The sequence below is a fragment of the Malurus melanocephalus genome, unplaced genomic scaffold (genome assembly GCF_030028575.1).
Source record: "Malurus melanocephalus ecotype Western Australia unplaced genomic scaffold, MMel_1.1 scaffold_104, whole genome shotgun sequence".
In the NCBI taxonomy this organism is placed as follows: Eukaryota; Metazoa; Chordata; class Aves; order Passeriformes; family Maluridae; genus Malurus; species Malurus melanocephalus.
The window spans coordinates 328,245-349,689 of NW_026623336.1; the positions used below are offsets into that span (position 1 = coordinate 328,245).

Consider the following 21,445-nt stretch of genomic DNA (forward strand, 5'->3'; position numbering starts at 1 on the left):
AAGACTATAAACGTTACTTGAATCTCGCTCCCATTGAAGTCCATATGTTCTCAGAGTAAAGAATGCAAATTTTTCTCTACATGTGTTGAAAAGGGGGATTTAGAATGGTCAGCGAGTATTTTACATTTATAGCTGCCTCGATATGAATGTCCTGGTAAAACATTTCATAGATGAAAGTATAAATCACAAATTGCTATTTTGGAGCTGGTTTTGGTAAGCAGCAGAGCTTTGTAGAAAGAACAGAATTCAACCTCAGATTTGGAAAGAATCTGCATTGTGATTTAAATGGGTAAACACAAAAGGTCTGTCATGACAGGGTTTTGTTTCAAAAGACTTTTGAAAATCAGAAGCTAATGAAGTCAAGTGGATTTAAGTAATCCCCTCTGCATTTTAATTTAAGCAATTATCTGAAACTGTATTCTCTGCTAACGGGAAAAATTAAAGGCTCCAGACATGAAAGTATGAATAACTGTCTCAAAAATTATATTATGGAGCCAGAAAACTGACTGACCAAGAAATTTAGAAATCCTGAAGTGGGCAAAATAGCAGAAAGAAGTAGCAAGAATTGCCAGAAGGTGAAGCTGAATGGAACCTTGTCAAGAGATGAAAAAAATCATGGAGCATATGAAGAGGAAAAACAAGAGAAGGAAAAATGTGTCTGCTTTTGAATGAAAATAAAATCCCTGTTCAAAATAAAACAGGGTTGGTTCAAATTCTTGAATTACTCTTCAACTTTGTGAAGACCAGTGAATTTGAACTGGCAGGCAAAGGAGGGTTCCCAATAGTCATGAAATAGAAAATTGTCTCTCTCAATTCTCCTTTCCTTGAACAAACACAGAGGGGGGAAAATGGTTCTTAGACATGCTTTTAAAATCAAGTTTTCAGTGCATTTCACTTGAAGTTGCCATTTGCAGGTATTTCTGATAGATGTTTCTGTTATTGAGGAGTTGTGGTTTTGGGGGCTGTTCAGCCTGGAGAAGAAAAGGCTCTGGGGAGACCTGAGAGCTTCTTCCAGTGCCTAAAGGGGGTAAAAGAGAGCTGGAGAGGGACTTTGGACAAGGGATGGAGTGACAGGATGCAGGGAATGGCTTCTCACTGACAGAGGGTGGGGTTAGATGGGATATTGGGAAGGAATTCTTCCCTGTGAGGGTGGTGAAGCCCTGGAACAGGTTTGCTCAGAGGAGCTGTGGCTGCCCCATCCCTGGAAATGTCCAAGGCCAGGTTGGATGGGGCATGGAGCAACCTGGGATGGTGGAATTGTCCCTGCCCATGTCAAGGGATTGAAATGAGATGATCTTTAAGGTCCCTTCAGTCCAAACCAGCTGATGACTCTGATGGACTTTCTATCTTTACACCTTGCTTTCAATCTTAACATTTGAAGTGACCAGTTCTTCTTGGTGGACTGAATGAAAGGAGGCAGGTAAAGTATGCCAGTATTCCTGGCACTAAAAGTGCTGCTGGATTTGGTCAGGAAAACAAACCATGGGCAGAATGAAGTGTCTTTCATCAACTGGGTGGCTCAAATACTTGGGGCAATCGGAATTGGCAGATTCTTTTCTATTTGTAGTGTCTTGCTCCTGGTATTTACTGGGTGATAAGCTAAGGCTGAGGGTTGCAGTTCCCTTGAAGTTGGTTTTCTCTGTAAAAATAAAGATAACGGGGAGATCCAGTGGAGGGTGTGTGAATCCTAACAAAGCCTGAGGCAGCTCTGGGTGCACAGGGGAGGTTTCCTGATTGCCAGGTCCTTTCTTACCTTGTCCARCTCTGCAGCCTCCTTAATGATCCACCTGATACTTAGTTCTGCTGAATTGACACAATAATTTCAAATTACACCAAAGTCACAGATTTCTTTGTTGACTTTACAGCATAGTGCTGAGAGGGGGTTTTTTTCAACCTATATATTCATCATTGCGAAGCTGATCATTTGGGGTGTGAATATGCAGTGCCCTTGGGTCACTCCTACTGGAGTTAACTCCTTCTGGACACTCCACATAAACATTTCTGGCTGTTTTGACTGTTCTGTAAAGGCTTTCTAAAAATGAATGTGTAATCTGGCTGGAAGTGCTAAYGACAAAAGGAAGTTGGTTATTTGTGTAGTGCCTGGAGCTGCTAACAGGCAGCAGGGAGAATAAAGAGTTTTACTGCTGTTAAAATGGGACATTGAGATATGTTTGGATGGAGGAACAATGGCATTTCCTGTCTTAACCTTGACATATTGCAAAGATAAGCATGGTTTTGCTTTCTGTCATTATTGTTGGGAGATGTATTAGAAATGGGTATTACCAAGGGTTTTTAAGCCGGTTTTGTCACTTAAGGCAGATGTTTTTTTTTCACAGTTCTTGATGGCTTTTTCAGTTTGGGGGCATCTTAGAGATACTGGTGCTCAGATCCTGATTTTATTTTCATATRAGTGGTAGCCTTTCCAGGGATTATACATTATAGACAGTGAATAAAAAAAATCACTCTTTTTAAGTCTTAGTTTAGCTATCCTTTGTGCTGCTCTAAGTGGTTATTTCTACCCTAAAAACTGTTAATAAAATGCTAGACAACTTAGTTAATATATATTAATTGAAATGTTTGGTTTACTTTTTACATTCACTCTGCTAYTTAAATTTTAACTTTTTATATTGAAGTTTTTTTACATATTCTTTCAGTGGACTGAAAGAATCCACTTTATTATTGATAGTCTAAAGTTATTGTGTGCAGAGACTAAGATACAGCTACAGCTGACTTGTTTTTGCAGGTGAGAGAGAGAATGGTGATTTAGGTCTRAAACCTCATATGAAGGTATAAATTGCTTTGTTTTTGTATTGAGACACAGGTCAGAAGCTGGGAGAAAATGAGGAACCTGGGACAAATATTCCTGGAAGGGTGTGGTGGTGCATCCCCCCCCGCTCTTTTCCAGGCTGCAGTGAAGTTAATGTGAGGTCTTTTATTATTATAGTTTATTCAAAGTATTATTGGTTAGATATCCTTTCTATAATATAGCAGAAATAATTTTGATCCTAAGCAGAAGTTAAAAGGCAGAACTGCTGCTTACATTTTGAAGCATCTTTTTTTTCCCATGAGGATTGTCTACATCTCATTGATAAAGACACTGTTAGTGCTACTAAGTGACTAAAACTTTTATTAGATTTCAAATAGTTATTCTCTAAATATTTTAATTCACAGGCCAAAACACTACGAAAATTAATCCAACAAACATTTCGACAATTTGCCAACCTCAATAGAGAAGAAAGTATTTTGAAGTTCTTTGAGATCCTCTCTCCAGTGTACAGATTTGACAAGGAATGCTTCAAGTGTGCTCTAGGTGTAAGTAGAGGAATGGGACAGTCACCAGAATACATTCTGGAGTTATAAGTCTAATTACTTTTGCTTAGTTCTGCAATAATTTTTTGCTTAGTTCCTGTTTTCATGTAAATGATTGGATTTCATTAACAACAAAATGTAGTTATTGATTTTATTTAGAGCTTTCTCCATTGATCATTAAAAAACAGAACCTCATTCATTAGTTGGATAGGTCTTCTATGTGAAATCCATAAATTATTGGTGCTTTGTTCATGAAAGTCAAGCACTTTCTCAGCTGTTTCCATGAAAAAATGAGTCTTCTCAACTTGTGTTTGTAAATTTTCCTCTAATGCCTGTTACTCTCTACCTATTTCAAATAAATTTTGAGGAAGGGTCCTAACTCTGGAAATTTGGTGAAAATGGAGACTCCAAGAGAAATTAGAACTTGAATATCAATGTCCGTGAGAAGAGGAAATGCAGGAAATCCATAGTTCTCATGTAGACCTAAGATTAAAAAAAATGGAAATGCAGTTTGAGTAGCAGAGATCCCCAGGAAACCAGTCTTTGGCAAACCCCCTTACAAAATTTGAGTTGAAAAGCTAGATATTAATTGCTACAACCTGTAATTATAACATTAGGAGGATAGTTCAGTAGCAAGGTCTTGTCTTATTATTGAAATTTTGCCCTTTCTCCTTTGACTCTCAAGTCAAGCTGGATTATTTCAGTGGAGCTGGCAATTGGCCCAGAAGAAGGAATCAGTTACCTGACAGACAAGGGTGCAAATGTAAGTCTACTTCTGTTTTGTGGGGCTTTTTTTTCTCAGACACTGTGTGAACAGCCATGACCTGTGGTGAACTGGAGGTCTCAGAAAGGGGAGTGACCAATCTCTGGGTTAAATCCAGCAGAGCTGGGAGCTCAGTGTGTGCARCTCTCAGTCAGATATGAATTGGTAATTTGGGATCAGAGGGAGGGCACTGTGTTAGGGACAGAGGCAGTGTCAGCCTTAGCACTGAATTTGTTGGCTTTTCTGCCCAGTGAAGTGCTCACTTGCAGAATTTGAAGCATTGGTGGGGAGTTTTTGACAATGAAACGTGAATTAGTCTGAGTTGTTCTCTTTCTTAGGAGTAAATGCAGAGCTTTTTTAACCAGTTTATGTGCACATTTGTGCAGTCACTGCTTATTTGTTTTCTTCATACCCTCCTCAGCCTTTTCCTTACCTGATACGGGCTGCATTGTAGTATTTCCTGTGCACCCCATGGTGCAAGGGGGCTCTGTCCATGCAGATCTTTGGGAACTTTATGATCACAACTGCTCTGTCCATGCAGATCTTTGGGAACTCTATGATCACAACTTGAGCTGAGCCCATGTCCAGTTTCTATTGAAATTATTTCAAAAGCAGTGAAAAGATTGGGAGATCAGGAATACCCAGCTCAGAATATACCTTTTCCAGCAGTCAGGAGGGATGTTGGGAACATGTGAGCATGGGATCCATGTGGTTTTTACCGAGTTTTCTGTTGACATCCAAGGGTTTGTTCCCACTTCAATCCGTGCCTGGCGTTACTCAACAGTGACCTCTGTGGGYACAGTGCAGCTGGAGTCCTTTTCCAGATACCCTGGATTTTTGTGTGTGTTGTTAGCCAGTAGTAATGAAACTCCAGAAAGAAACAGAATGGATTTCTGCACATGTAATTTATCCCTGTGCTTTTGCAACASCAGGGATAAAGGCAGAATATTTTTGCTCTAATTTTGATTTTTTTTTCCTCATTTTTTGTGTTGTCTTTCTGCAGCCAACTCATCTAGCAGACTTCAACCAAGTGCAAACCATTCAGTATTCAAACAGTGAAGACAAGGACAGAAAAGGGATGTTGCAGCTCAAGATAGCAGGTGCACCTGAGGTATGTTATTGACAGTGGTGATAAACTTGCACTAACTTCATTTTTCCTTGCMAGGAGTGGTGTTTAGTATAGTCTTAATGTGGGTAATCTCTGTATTGTACTTTTGTTCCGGGTTTGGTTTTAAAATAGATTTAGAGTTCATTACATGTTTTAGGTTTTGCATCTGGTGCTTTTAGATTTCAGTACTYGTTAAGGAAGCTTAATATAAAACCAGTAGATGTTAAAGGCAATTTAATAGCAGTCTCTGTGTACATATGTACTGCATCCTAGAGAGAAAACTGAGCAATTTCATCTCTGTGTAAAGGGGAAATGTGAAAGAAGGAAAATGTGTTCCCTCATATTACATGGAGGCAACACTGGAAGTGAAATCAAATCTTTTCCTTGGTCCAGTGCACCAGAAAACAGTCACTATGGTAGAGGAGGACTGAGGGAAGCTGGCAGATCTGGGCAGAGGATGATGARTGTTGGTGGTATTAAAATTAATAGCTTGTCTGTATTCTCTCATCTCTTTTTCCATTGTACATATTTTAAGTTTTGATACCTTTTTTGAAATTGGTAAGGGTTGTTTTCAGGCAAAGAACAGATTGCTGCAGGGGGGGGGAAAAAGATGATACCTGTAAACACTTTAAGGAATAAGCAACTTCTTCAAAATTGTTTTAATTATAACCCTGAAGTCATAGCAGTTGTATTCAACAGTGGATTTCACTTCATAAGCCCAAAACAGTACTGCATTTATGTGGAGGGTTTTACCAGCTGTGCTTTCTGAGCCTCCTCTTTAAAATTTACTGCATAAAAGGTAAAGCAGGAATTTCTCTGGTGTTTCCCTGCTCACCCACATTTTTCTGTTTACGGTTTGCGGGCGTGTGTAAAGTTCTGATGCAATGACACAGCTGCTCCACTCAGTATTTGCAACTACAATAATTCCTCTTTGTTGGTGCCTTGTTTTTTTTCCCTCTGTAGCCTCTGACAGTGACAGCACCATCCTTAACCATTGCAGAGAACATGGCTGACCTGATCGACGGCTACTGCCGGCTGGTGAACGGAGCCACGCAGTCCTTCATCATCCGGCCCCAGAAAGGTAAGGAACCCTTCATCCTCAGAGCTGCCACACTCAGATCTGCTCAGGGTATTTTGGGTTTGAATAGAAGGCACGAGGTAGMAGCAAAACCCTCACTTGGAGGCTCTTTTCTTTCAGGGAGGAGCCGTGGGAAACACTGATAGTAAATTGTCATTCCATCAAAAATTGYTTAGTGGCTGATCATTAAGGCTGGTTTCAGTAATCACTGCTTTACACTAATTCCAAACTTAACTAGCAAAAGTAAATTGTAATTGTTAAAGGCACTTCTAACCAAGGGTGTGTTATCTTAGAACGTGATTCCCTAATATACAAGTAGAAATTCAGAGAGGTTAGTTAAGCTGCATTTAGGTAAGGTTCTGACAAGTGATAAATTTTAGTTTCTACCTTTCTCCTAGATACTCAAAACTATCTCCATTTAAAAAATAAAAACCTTAAGAGGTATCAGGAGTTTCATAAAACAGAACTGAAAAAGAGATACTTTTTATAGAGTCTATCAGTTGTTTTTGTAACATCTCACAAGCTGAAAGCAGTGAAACGAGGTTGCAGGTACACCTAGTTTAGAGAGAATGTAATTAAATTTCATTAGAATTTTTTCTAGTTTCAGACAGCCTTATTTATCGATAAACATCCAACAAAGCCTGCTTAAGAATGGCATTTTATTCTTCCCTGTTGCTCTTATCCTTGCTCATGGAAACTCATCCAACTTTCCTGCTTTCTAAAACAGTAAACTATTTCCTTCTTCCCTATTWGTAATACAAGAAAGTACACAAACTATCCCAGCATCTCTCCATTGTGGAACTGAGTCCCTTTTTAGCCACGTTCTTGTTATTTTGTGCCACAGGTTTTTCCTGGGGTGAAGTTGTTAACATAATTCAGGTCTTTTCTGGGTCCATCTCTAACATCCTGCCTGTGCATGGCTCAAAAAACTCCAAACTTAAACTTGGTCATTCAGTAATAAAGAAATATGATCATAGGGTGTTAGATGTTTTGACAGCACATGGTAATTGTTCAAATTATTCTAAAATTTACATTTTTTTGTATTTCTGACCTTTAGTCCGTGTGTGAGTGACCTTTGGCTCCAACACAAGCAGCTTTGTTAGAACCTGTTCGTTGTGCAGCCTTATATCCACACAAATGAAAATCTTCCCTCAACACAAACTCAGCTCTCCAAGCCAACCTGGTGCAGAATTCAATGATAATGAACCATTGGCCCCAAAATCTCAYACCAAAAGGAAAAGCTAGCATCAATGCTAATAACAGTTTATTGTTCTAAAAATAGAACAGGCATCACAATCCAAGATTCTCATTTCACTAGACTGGTCTGTGCTTGTGAATGTATGGCTTTTGTACTTTTTCTTTTCTGAGAAATCATGATTCGAGGTTTGCTGCAGTTTGCTCCTTATTATTCAATCCCAAAACTTTTCTTCTGCTGCCAGTGGATTGGCTGTTTTTCAGCCTGAACTGTAATAGCCACTCAGTAGCCAGTAGTTGATCTTTGAAAACCTTTTAATGTCTTTACATCTGACCTCTTTCCTGAATTATTGGATAGCTCTGACTCTCTGCTTTTTGTTTAGGGGCACCCATGGACTTTGTCCAGTTCTTGCCACTTCCACATGGGTGGTGGTGCCCGTCAAAATTGACCTCCTCTATTTGCAATTTTTCTTTCTAATTCCTGTCTTTCTCTGACCTGGCTTTCTTATCAGCAGCTGTTACATCTTCTAGGCTCACTGAGGTCTCTGAGGGGCAATGTATTCCTCTTTATGTATAAATGAAAAGAACCCCTCTGGATAAAATAAATTCTGGGTTTCTCTTGTCTGAGGTTTCATTTTTTGGAAGTTCATAGCAATACTCAAACATTCATTAAACATTTCGTAGGAGAGCTGTCCCCATCATGATCTGCATTCCCACATCCCTCCCACAGTGAGCTTTGGTTGTATGACACATTAGAAACAAATCCTGTAGCCACTCTTGATCCCACAGTTGTATTTTATCCCCTTTTTGAGCTTTCCCATCCCCTCTTTGGTATAAATTTACATTTCTTGCAAGTCTCCTCATAAATTGTCCTTCTTGATTACTAACAGGGCTTGTTTCTGTAATATCTGTCATGCTATCCAGTAATGATCCAGTTCCTCTTAACTTGGCTAGAGCACTTGGTAGTGTTTAAGACCTGGACAGTATTTGGCCAGTATTTTTCCATTCAGTTTGTTTTATTTTTCAWAAATATTTTGATRTACGGRTCTCTRTAGACCKATYYGGAAACTTTACATTTAATATTTATTTTTCTATTATYACCCTTAACTCCTACAGGCCAAGAGCACAAATTAATAAAATTCATAAAATTAATAAGAGGTTGAACTGATCATCATCTTTTAGGTTATGGGGTGTTCATTACTCTYTACAACTACTTGAAAGGAGGTTGTAGAGGGCTGRTCTCTTCTCCCAGGTTACARGTYAYAGGACAAGAGCAAAAACCCCAAGCTGCTCCAAAGGAGGTTTAAATTGGATGTTGGGACAAATTTCTTGATCAAAAGGCTGGTCAGGCATTGAAAGAGGCTGCTCAGGGAAGTGTTCGAAAATACCGAAACCAAGTAGTTCATCAAGTTTTATTAACTGTGGGCATCATTTTCATTTTAATGGAATGGCAGCATGTGCTCTCATTCTTAGAATACTGTTACCTCTGACTGGTTTGACCCCTCACTGATTTTGCTTGCACAATAATTTCAGTCAGTTGAGGATAATTTACATTCCCCCTGGCACCCCCAGCCTGGCTGAGAGCCTGGCCAGGACCACTGGAGCTGCCTGGGATCTTCTGTGTCCAGCATGGAGCTCTCCTCAGAGAGGAAACACCTGCACAATCCAGTGGAAACCCCACTACAGCCATGCATATCCCATTTCTTTAAAAGGATGTAGAATTGAGCAAAAAMGTTGTGGGTTTCAACTTGTGAAAAACAACATATGCCTTAACTGGGATGCTGTTAGTAAGAAATATTGACTTCAGACCTGCAGGGGTACTAATGAATATTTGGTATTTTATTTGGGATATAAACTGTAAAAGGATGAGCACCAGCTTGGGCACCAGTGCCTGAAGTGAACAGTTTTTATCCAGAGAGCACGTAGGCGTCTGTGGGATCAGGACTTCCATGCAGATTGTTTTTTTCTTTAATTATTTCCAGTGAAAGGGGAGGCACAGAACCATAGAAGAATCAAAGAATAGTTCAAGTTTGGCGATACCTTTAAAAACCATCTGGTTTCAACCCCCTAATRCTACAACCTCTGTGCACCTCTGATACTACTTAATAGTGTACGAGGGTGTTTTGATGCCTGGTTTCCTTTTTGAGTTTTTTTTTTTTTAAACATCTGGTTGCTTTTCCAGTTTCCCCTGTCCATTTACAGCCCTGCACTTGGCACACATCTCCAGCAGCCAGGTGGGGTGTGTTGTCCCCTTGCAGGGACTTCAGGGTGCTTCTTCCCAGGGTTGAGCCTGCCTTGTCCACATCTCCCAGCCTCATCAGCACAGAGGACAAGGGTCCAGATCTGATGCTAATGAGCCCAAAGCCACTTATACCCTATGGAATTCTTCAAGGGAGGGACGGTGAAAAGGGACATGATCAGTTGGAACAGTTTTGGATATGGTAGATCCATGCATGCTGCTTGSTTTCCCAGTGGATCTGGAGGCAAATACTCACTTAACTTGGGTCAGACTCTCTGTTTTTCTCAGTCTATCCCCATCTTTTCTTCAGTTTTCCAGACAGATTTCCTTGACTTTATTAGTTTTTCCTTCAATTTGTTCACTTTTTCTTTCTTCACCTTTCCTTTGCTTCTTTTCATCTTCTTCAAACTCATTGACTRCATCATATTACAATTCATCTGTGTAAGACCACTTCTATTCACATTCTCCCTATCTCACAAAGTGCCTAGAAAYGGTTTGCTATTACAATGGAATCAAGATTTTGTTTTGTTGTGATTTAATATATTTTATTATGCTCCTTGCTTTGCATTTTGCAATGATAGGAAGTYGTTCAAAAAGTGTAATGGGCGCTTGGAGGAACAGAATAAAATTCTCTTCTTTAAGGAAATTTAATACCACACTGGAAAGTCAGATTCTGTCTTTATCTCCTTTAGATCCTCTTTGACAGGTAGTATTTAACTTTAGCACACACTAGTAGTTGCCACCTRTGGTATTTCTGACTTTCTTGGGAGGCTGGAGGAGGGAAAATCAATCTGATCTGATCTGAGCTCAGTACCTTGAACATATAAAGCATTGTGGCCCTGTAAGTTTTATTAAATCATTCCTATCAAGTGTAATGAAATCATTCACTGATCTTTCTGAAGTCCCCAGATATGATATTCCACAATAAAAAGCCCTAGAGGAAATTAAAATTCCATCTTTAGAATTCAGTTTGAATAGTGTGCAGTTAACATGCAGTGGAGCTACATATTAAAGAGCAAGGAGAATTATTTTGAATAGCTGCTTATTAATTGTGCATCCATTACCTTGATTTAAAGATACAGAATGATAAAGTTAAATGTGTGATTTAATAAAGTTCTTTCAACACAGAGGAGGACTCTGTGTTCCACCAGTAAGGTGTGATTAATCACCACCRTCTAAGCCTTAAATCCATTGCCAAATGTAGGAGCAGCGTTGCARTAACCAGCAGTAGCAGCATAACCTGGTGAAAACCAGAACACAGGATGATTTCACAGCTAATAATTGGCAGCTGATGCAGTCTTCATTTAAGATCCTTTTGAGTGTTCTTCACAGCCCTGTGAAGACCTGCATAGCAGTGGGCAGGATTCTTGTGCCTGCTTCTCCAAGGTTCATGTCTTTTGCCCACTTTCATTCAGGTTTCTTCCTGTGTCTATTACATTTTCTCATTTTGGGTACCTGCTTCCAATCTTTCACTGCCAGGCTGCACCTTCATGCCTTTGGTCTCATGCTTGTCACTCCACACTGCCTCTGAGGATCTTTGCCTTTTGTTTCCTTCCCCCAAAAGGTGTCATTTACCCTAACACATCACAGTGCCTTTATCTCCCACCTGCTTAAATAATCTTCCTGTCCTTCCTCTGCCCCCCAGTCTTGGGTGCTGGCTCTTGTCACTTTGCTGAGCTGCTCCAGGGCTTCCAAATCACAGCTTCTGGTTTCCCTTCTTTTCTGCAACTTCCTTTTCAACATCACCCATCCAACAGAGCAAAACAGGCCAATGTTGCTGAGCCAACTAACAAAGCTGAGCTTTTCTACCTGTAGGCAGCAAAGAAAATACACCAAAATAGTGTATTTTGCCATGCTGAGTGTTGCTGCTGGGTATCAAGCATTTCTCTGCTCACTCCTTTAACACACAAAGGCAAGACTGTCATTAACATCTGTAATTTCTGGAAATTCTAACTTGTGAGAAGAACAATTGAGAATTTACGTGGGGTTTTTTTATGTGTAAACAGTGTATGTCACCGTTTTCTGCAAGTGTGGCTGTTCTCTGAGCTCACTTTGTCAGAGCTACATTGATTGAGAGAATGAAACACATTTTAATTACCCATCTTCTCTCCTTCCCTACATACTCCAATCTACTGTAAAGGTGTTTTGATAAAGGGTTAGTAACTTCCCCACAGGAATACCAAGAGTCTCATCAGATCCAATAGGAAAGAAACTCCTTGAATTACATCCAAGCTTTTATACACATTATCATTTTGAAAGAAAGACTGGCAAGGATTTGAGGATAGTGTASAAAAAGCTGACTTACTCTCTGGCACAAAACATTATTATTGTATAATCTCAACCCAGTGTGAAATCAATATGATAATATGTACTTTAATGATTTATTTCAGTTGTCTTACTTGGAAATCCAAGTTGGATTCAATTGTTTTATTTATATGTTAGCACTTAGGACATCTTGGAGATAAAAGAAAAGCTTTTCTTACTAGASAGATGAGATAGTGTCACCTTCTGCCAAGTGATTTATTGGAGTTATTTGTTAAGAATAAAAAAGAGCTTTTATATTCTGTGTGCATTGTTCCCTCAGATGAGAGTTTGCCTAAAGGTCTGTATCAGTGGGTAGAAGGAGTTGTTGATRTCCTGCTCTTTATATATGTATAGAACATTCTTTTGAATCACCTAAGTTTCCCTGAGAGATTGTGATGATTATTGTTTCAGGCACATATATATTTCACTTTGAGAGAGGTTATTTGAAAACTTGTAAAAGCTTTAATCCTGTTTTCTTCTTGTTTACACAGAAGGTGAAAGAGCTTTACCATCAATACCAAAGTAAGTTTTGTTCTTTCTTTTCTAACATATTAAAAAATGTTTTGAAAAATGGCAATGCTTTCAGGACTTTTTGCATGTGCCTTATTTTTATTGTTGCTTTTGAATTCCAGGGCAAATAGCAGGTAGGGCACAAAAGCCTCATATCAGTATTAAACTACAAAAAAGAAAAAGAAAATATGAGGGGAAAAGTGCATAATGCATTCATCATATTTGACAACAACAAAAGCAGTTTCTTTTGGAAAAGACTTGGTCGAGATTCAGGCTATTTCTTTCGARTCCATGAGTATATTTAATTATAGGAGTGATGCTAAACAGTTTTTGAATTGTGGTTTCAATCTGTGAGTCAGTCTGCGGTTTTCTTTTTCCTAATTGTCCCCTTTTTGGCTTATGTGAAATAAAGAAAACACTCCTTTTGCTGCTATCATAAATCTGTCATGTCTCCTTTGCTTAATAAAATTTCCATAATGGGGCGAGTTGAAATTGGGATTTCAGTTCAGTGTAATAATGAATAGTAGTTATTAATTGAAATATTAACATTTTATGGTAAATACCTCTTGATTTTTAAAAACATTGTAACATAGAAAAAAAATCTTCTCCAGTAATAATTGTGGATGCCTACCAATCCTATGCCAAGCAAAAGAGATGCATCTTTTTTCCTGTTTGGTTTTACGGTGATACTTTATCAAAGGTGTGCTGAAACAAGTTATCTGCATMTAATAATTCCTACAAAGCTAAGATATTTCTCTGCATTCTTCTTCTTCCCAGCTTTAAGGTAAATGAGAATAAATTTCTGATTTCGCTCTGATTTAGATAATTCTTTGTTGTTGGCATTGGTGGTATCAAATGTGGGCAAGCCTTTTCTCCTTTCTGATGAATCTCTGCTCCCCTGGTGCCAGGAGCTGGGTCTCCATCCTCTCTTGAAGTTGTCATGGTTGTTTGATCTTTCCATGGGCACTTCCTTGTTGTGGCCTCCTAAACTGCAGCTTTTAAACCAAGACCTTTTTTTGGTTTGTTTTGTGGTTTGGTTGTTTTTCCTTTTTTGTGATCTGGCTGTTCTCAGTGGCCACATCCAGACCCAGTTCAGAGTCACTCAGCAGCAGTGTCCTCCTTGAACTCTCTCAGGCAGTGTCACCATGTCCAGTAGCACGAGGTAACTGCTGAAAAACCAAGTGATATTTAGTGTTTGATGGTGTTTTACCTCTTCCTTTTTATTTTGGGACACAGGGTCTGTGCCTGTTTTCACCCAGTCACTTCATTCTGTTTCTTCCTTTGTTTCTGGAAGGAGTCCAGAACTAATTTTTTTACTTTCTTAACTACTGGATGGAGCATGGAATACACTTTGTTCCTGAATTATGGTTACACACAGGTTCTGCTGCAGTCCTCACTACCAGGCAGCTTTCTCATTGTAGAAAGAGAGAAGTTAAAATTCAGGGAAGAAAAGTTGAGACTGGAAGCAGTAAAATTTGTAAATTTAGGGTACACTTATGGAACAGGAAAATTTCTTTTTACTTGAATAGACACAAGTGAGGAACACAGAATAACACTGTAATTACTTTAAGTTTCACCCTTATTTATTTGTTAGGATTTCTGGGTAAAATATGGTTTGAAGGAAGAGTTTCTTTCCTTTTTGGGGACAGTGAAATTTGTACACTTGAGTCTTTTTAGCAAGAGCACCACACATGCTCTGAGTCTGGCAGCAGAACTTTTATCAAAACTACCAACCAGCAGCATCCTGCATCTGGGAAGATTTGCYTTTGCCAGATGAAATTCCAGTTTTCTAAAGGCATGAAGTGCAGGGCTGTCTTGACCATTACAATTGCAATTATATGTGTAAGTGACAAAAAATTGAGAATTTTATAGACTTTCTATCCTTATGGACATTTATGTGCAGCGTAACATAAATGTATCATAATGAACATTTCTATGTAATGAGCAATACATTGATACATAATTAACAATATATAACATAACATAATGAGTATTTACATGGCTATATTTAAATTCAATTAGTTTTCTTCATTTAGCTGACATGTAAACATTCAAAATAGTTGAGGATAAGTCATCCTAGAGACAAAAATCCGTACTCCATTTGGAACAGATCACACAGAAAGCAGAGGCACAGTCAGATTACACACATCTTAAAAGTGTGCACAATTTAAGTTTCGTGTTTTCCTTCAAATTCACTCTGTTTGTGTGGATTGTTGTGGTAATTAAAATCCACCCTCACTCCCCCAGATGGGATGAAGTGGTAGATTCCTCTCTGSCTTCTCTCCCCCTCTCCTCCTGTCGCTGGGGGAGATGGCTCAGCCCTGCTAATTCCAGTAGGTGCCTGTTGGGATGAATTCCCAGTTTTTGTGAAGAATGTACAGCATTCAGCGCTTCCAACCTCTGTTTTCCAGGCTGGCCAACAATGAGAAGCAAGGAGTGAGGTCTCACACRGTCTCTGTGTCAGGTAAGGCTCATCCAAACCCACGACAGAGTTCATTTCTGGAGCTGGCAGATGTGCAGGCAGCTTTTCCACTCACTGCTCCTCCAGGGCTGCTGACTGCCCAAAATCCGAGCTGTGCTGCCTTCAGAGAGCAGTTTCTAAAGAGAAACTTTTATGCAACAGCCGTGTCTGTGCAGTTACTTCAAAGCCAGGCTGCTTGTCAGTATTTCCACTTAACTTTGTGATGAAGTAGACTAGAACTGAAATTACCTGAGTATGTGCTAATTGTGCAGGAGCAGCTTTGAAAAGGGAAAAATAGGCAATTAAATATTAATCGTTGCTTTACAGAAAGGAGAAACTTAATAGCTGTTTTTCTGTAGCTGTTTAGATMAAAGCATTCAATTTTTGCTATTGAMAATGACAAGTTAATTGAAGGATGGGTATGTGAGGTAATATGTCTTGTTTCTGTACCTTATAGGCATCTAAGAATTCTCTAAGTTGCTGTGGGGTTTTTAAAGTTCTTATGCTTGAGAGAGAGTATTTTCCTGTTACAGAATCTTAAATAGTTTTGAAGGATTGATTCAGTGTGTAAGTAGAAAATTCATTTCTAAATCTGTGTATGTATGTATTAAGGGGATTTTAATGCAAAAATGTATTCATATTATGGTCTGTTCCTATAGGTTTCTAGTATTTGACCACAAACTTGAGGAACCAATACTGTGACTCTGGATTTCCCACCTCTGACTTAGAAAGAGGCTTCAGCCCCACTTTTAACATTTATGTGAGAACTTAGTGGCACATACTCAAAAACCCAACCTATTTCATACAAGAAGGAGGAAAGATTAAATTTAAAAAAAAAAAGACAGATTTGATTAATTTCCTACTTTCAGATTCCTTTCCCCACCCTTGCCCAGTTATTAAAGATGTTTGAGATTCACTTCTTGGCATAGGAAGCCCAAATAAACAGACACTGTAAGAAAACAGGTGAGAGATCTGGAGTTACAATGAGGATAAAGCTGCAGTGGGGTAATGGAGCTTCATCAGTTACTGTGGCCTCTCAGAGTCAAATAGCAGCTCTTCTTCCTTCAGTGCCTGTCAGGCAGGCATGGTAGATCAGGTAGATAAGCATGAAGCATCATCAGCATGTTCTCTGTTGATTCTTACCTCTGTGGCTCATTTTAAATTAAAAAAGCTGAAATTTCTGAAATGATTAGAACTGTGCTTTTAATTATTCCACTCAACCCCGAAAAGGCTGATCTTCAGGACAGAAAAATCATACTGTCTGCAGCTGCAGATTCTGACTCCTTCAGTTTTTCTGAGAATGCTGATAACAYGTTTAATAATACAAACAGTAATAAAGTTTACTTCATGAGCCTTTCTTGCTGTCACATTGACTTTGCAAGTTTAGATATCTTCTCCTGAAATTCTGTCGTGTCTCAGAGCACTAATAATTCTCTTTTAAAGTAGCATTTTGAAATTAGTATAGGGAAATCAGTTGCAATACCCCCAGCTCTGGCATTCAGGGCATTACACAAAATGAATGGGGGGAAATGAGAGCTTTGCTGTAGCACCACAGAAGAAACAGAAGTAGCAGTGCTTGAGGTGAGCTGCTTGTTCAGGTGAATGTCAGGGACCCTGTGAGGTGCAAAGCTGGCTCCTGTAAGCAGTGCAGTAAAATTAAACCAGAAAATATCATTCWTACTCTTGCCAGTACCAAAATCAAAACTAAATAGGTATTATTCTTGTATTGTAGTAATGGTTTGTATCTTTCTACAATGAAATTTTTGTGCTTCATGCTTGTTTTTATACCATGTTACGAACCACTGGAAACATTGACATAACACTAGAAAGGTTCAAGCCAATGCATTTAATATTCAGTCTCAAGGGTTTGTTCTTCTTGTAATATAATGACACAGAACACAGAAATACTTTTTTTGTTGTTGGGCTTTTTCCCCCCCAAATTATTTGAAATGCRCTGAATATGTCATGGTATTAAATTTAAACCAGAGGCAGATTGCTGAGATGAACTTACATGACAGGGGTTATTCTCAGGAGCTGCTTTCTSTAAGAATCTCTTGTATCCCCAGAGGAATAATTTTGCTGTAAATGAAGTAATACATGATGGAGATGGGGAGAAGTGWCACTGCTGTTGTCAGATGGAACTGATCCATCAGCGTGGAGCAAGGGAAGCAGCAGCTGTGCTCGATGCTCAGCTCACCCCAGTCCCAGGTCACAAACCCTGACAGCAGCCAGGGCAGAGCCAGCTGTGGGGGTGCTGCTGTGGGGTGCACAACAGGAGTTTTTCTCTGGTGACATCACAGTGGCTAAGAGCCAAAGGCTTCAGATGAGATGAGCTTTCGTAACTCACTGTCATCTGTAACATTCTTCATGCCTTTGATGGTGTAAATCATAAATTAACTCTGCTGTTTGATTTCAGTGGCATTGCTCCCCTTTGTCTAGTAGTCTCCTGGTGCTAAAGATAAATAGAAAAAATCTGAGACAGAGATTCAGAAAAAAAAAAAAGCTGTCAGACATATTTATAGTATTAACATGCTTAGTCGGAAAGGGAAGTTTCACAGTGAGTTCCTCACCACAGTTTGGGAAAAACAGCAATGTCCAAACTCAGTGTGAAACATGATTTGGTKGTCTGAAAGTTCAGGTATTTGTCTGAAGTTTTGCAGATTTAAAAAGGAGCCTGTAAGTGAAAGATGCCTTGTCTTTTTGAAATGCTCGTTAACATAACTTGGAATATTTCTGGTCTAGTGAAGTGAAAACTTGGYCTTTTCCAAGTGCTCCAACATTCCAAAGCATACAAAGACACAAGGTTTGTAAATACTCTGTGGGTTTTTTTTTCCCCCCTTCTGAATAAAGGCCTTTTCAAATTAGTGAAGGATGAAGTTGGTTTCAGGAATCCAAAGCAGCAGAATGCTGGATCTCGGAGTTTGTGTGTCACTGAGCCAGGTTACACCACACAGCTCTTGCTTCTGTTTCTTCTGGTGTTAATTGTCTGCCTTGCTTCTTCAAATTCTGCACTTTGTGTGCAACTAAGGTTCCCCTCCTTTTTAAAAGCATAGTAATTTTATGCCTCAACACATCTTTGTGAGTATAACATTATCAGTAACTGTAAATAAGCAAAATTAAATCAGTTGGATTTTAGATTTCTTTCTGAAGTTGCTGTGATTCACCAGAAACAAATGAGTGTTTTAGCTAATAGGTAATTGCAGTTTTTACCTCCTTCTACATCTCTCTTTACATTGAAAAAGAGTTCTTTGTACTTAGCCATGAGTGTACACTCAGGAAATGGTAATGCTAAACTATTTGCTCTGTGCAAATAGTGTATCAAATGTGTAAGAGGCAGCACACCAGTTAACTATAATTTTATTGACTGTATTTCCACTGTTTTGCTTGGAGACACCTTATTAAAATGCTCTGCTCTAGTCTAAAGGAACTTACTTTGGCTGGCAGTTTGTTTTTAAATAGCAAACATTAGCCTTGGTAAGGTGATCTTACATTTCCAGATAGACATATTTCCAAAAATAATACCTCATCTGGTCAATTATATATTACAAAAAGTTCTTCATAAACGAAATCAGTAAAGCAGTAGCTGCTTGCTCCCTTTTTACATAAATTCCTTCTGACACAGAGTTCTTTGGTTTCTTCTGCCCCTTCCTTGCTTATGTAAATATAACTAGGAAGAATAAATATACTTTTGCATCCCTTGGCTAATCGCYGTGCCTCCTTTGCCCTAGAGAATTCATGAATTTTTTTAATCCTAGCTCAAATGCTGCTTTCCATGCACAGAAAATGACATTTCAGGCCCATGTATTTCAGTGAGCATTGAACAAGCAGAGTATTGAACAAGTCTTGGCAGGTTCTTGGCATTGCTGGGTTAATGGTTGGRCTYGATGATCTTAAGGGTTTTTTTYCAACCTAAAGGCTCCTGTGGTTCCAAGCAGTCCCTTCTGGCATTTGGACATTCAGGTACTGTTGTAAAATGATGTTTTTTTGGGGAAGGAGCAGTGAGTGGGAAGGTGACAGGAAGGGAGAAATGAGCTCAGTAGCCAGCACAAGGGATGTGTCTGAAGGGGATTTTAGGGGGTCCCAYAGGGTTGGTGCTGGTTAAAGCAGCTTTCGTGTGTGCTGCTTTGGTGAAGGAAATTCAGATATCTGAAAATACCATCCCTGTTTCAGCTGTTAAAGTGTCCTGAGCAGCAAACCCCAGGACACACACCTTGAAGAAGGAAACAGGTATATTAAARAGAAACTGAGTTGTTATCCTGTTTCCCAGCTGCTGCAGCTGCTGTCAGCAGCATTTTAAACTCAAAGGGGTGTTGCTCTAAGTGAGCAGCATGAAATAATGGCAGGAGTTTCTGATTRTTCTGGTTGTGCCATTGCCTCTCTATCCCATGGTTTAGATATATCCAGTAACATGCCCCCTGAAGGAGAAATTKGATGTCTTGGAGCAAATATCTGATAAGATCTGAAGGATTTTAATACCCTGAAAGAGGGGCTTCTCAGCAAGTTTTCAGGTTGTGCTTTAGAATCACGATTTATAACATAACATTGTTACACTTAAATCACACTGTGATTAACTCCTGATCCTGGCAATGAAGTGGCACGAGAGTTCTTCTCTAAGGTACTGCTTAGGAGCAGATCTTGTTTGAGGGAGCTGCCAGTTTAGTCATGCCATTCAGCTGAAATTTCAAATTGAATTTTAAAAAAAACCCAAACATTTTGCAGGAGATAAGCCTGATTTAAGTGAGATTTTATCACACAGGAAAAAGCCTTTGTGGTAGAGTTTGTATGTGAGAGAGACTTTCAGGAGGTTTCCTAGAGAGCAGGAGCCAAATGTCAAAACACAACAATCAGGAGAAGAAAAGAATTATAAGTTAATTCACCTGATRTCAGTGTTACACTTCTTCAAAGTGCTGTGAATGAAGCAGAAGTTGGCATCTGAAAGGACCTGTCCTGGGGTGAGGCTGATCAGCAAAGCTGTGAGCACGATGGAAAGACAAATACGATTTTATTGAATCACTGCTGCTGGCAGAGCACAGTGCAGGCTCTGTCTCATGATTCCTGAGCTCCAGATGAAGGTTTGTCCTGTGCCCAAATCTGAAAGAGTTTCTTGTGCAGGACTTGTATTTCTTAGTTCTTTTTGAGTTAGTTGGTAGGGAAAAAGGTGGCCTTTGCTTGAGGTTGAAAACTTGGCAGTTTTTTAATGTTTGTCCATTTTATCAAGACAATGCAAAAAGATGAAACTGAGAAGTGTAAGTAAATTTTCAGATTAAAAACTGTATCTTGAGCATTGAGGAGTGTGTCTGCCAGCTCAGCTGTGTTGTACTCCACAGCTCACTTCTGGAAAGAAAGACTAGGTGTCTTGCCATAAATTACATAGTGATAAATTCAAATTGAGTAATTATTAAGTAATTTGAGGAATATAAAGACTTTGTTAGAGCTCTAGCTCTGCCATATGGTCACAGCACTGGGAGACATTCAAGCTTAAGGTTTACTGTAGATTAATTTTACAAACCTTGAGCAAGTCATTAGTCTCCTGGTTCATGGAGGAGGGAGTTCCCTCTTAACTCACCCAGCTATTCCACTGATTAATAAGATAATACAGTTGAAAATGCCCTTAATGCTAATAAATTGCAGTATTTCAGATTCCCAACACAGTTGAATAGACTGGTGCTGTTATCTTTTTCTATTTTAGCCTGATTGATTAAAAGGCTTCATGCATAAAAAGACCAGAATGAATTGTGGTGACATTCGGAAGAGATTTCTTCCATATCAGTGTCCAGGAAGTTCCTGCATTTATTCCATCAGCCTGTGGTCTGGTTAAGGAGTTCTTACCCTCCTGCACTCCTYCTTTGTGAGCCTCTCATTGGATTGGAGCAGACATTTCTACTTTGCCAGTAGTACCACTCTAGTAAGACTGGAGAAATGTTCCATGCAGGATCAGGTTTGGGGCTTTGTTGTTTATGTAGAAACATATTTAATATGACAACCCCATAGTGCTCATTTTAGTGCAAAAGCTCAAAATGCTTTATTCTTTCAAAAAGAATTATTCTTCAAAAAGATTTTTTCTTTCTACAGGGTTTTTTTTTTTTCAGGGTTTTTCCCCAAAACTGGTTCAGGAATGTGCAACTAAAGTAGAATAGGATTTTATCAGGTTCAGCCTTCCAGTATTTGCTATCTGGTAAAACCCTGGTCTCTTCCTTTCTAACATAGTTACTGCATAGCAAGTGATTTTTTCCTTACTTTCGATTTATTTTTTTTTTACACAATAGTTTTAGTGAATACTTAGTACTGAGTAGAGAAACTAAATAAATAAAGAAGTCCTGTGCAGTTTTCAACAKCATTCTTCAGCATCAGTGATATCCTGACTGGAAGCTGGTGTGGAATGGTGGAAATCCTTTGAGGTAGTATTCATTTCATGAAGGTATTTTCTAGACTTCTGGGAAATTGTTGAAACTTCTTTTTTTTTTTTTTTTTTTTTTCAA

At 39.0% G+C, this 21,445-nt stretch overlaps 1 protein-coding gene across 3 annotated transcripts in view; it reads left to right on the forward strand.

The window, feature by feature from the left end:
• PTK2 (protein tyrosine kinase 2) overlaps positions 1-21,445 on the forward strand; it is a 187,623-nt gene that overhangs the window by 118,035 nt on the left and 48,143 nt on the right. For all 3 annotated transcript variants that reach the window (XM_057369158.1, XM_057369160.1, XM_057369159.1), the window contains 6 exons: positions 3,172-3,312; positions 3,995-4,072; positions 5,076-5,183; positions 6,144-6,261; positions 12,487-12,517; positions 14,917-14,969. In XM_057369158.1, the coding sequence (XP_057225141.1) occupies positions 3,172-3,312; positions 3,995-4,072; positions 5,076-5,183; positions 6,144-6,261; positions 12,487-12,517; positions 14,917-14,969 (529 nt within the window). The remainder of the gene's footprint in view (positions 1-3,171; positions 3,313-3,994; positions 4,073-5,075; positions 5,184-6,143; positions 6,262-12,486; positions 12,518-14,916; positions 14,970-21,445) is intronic.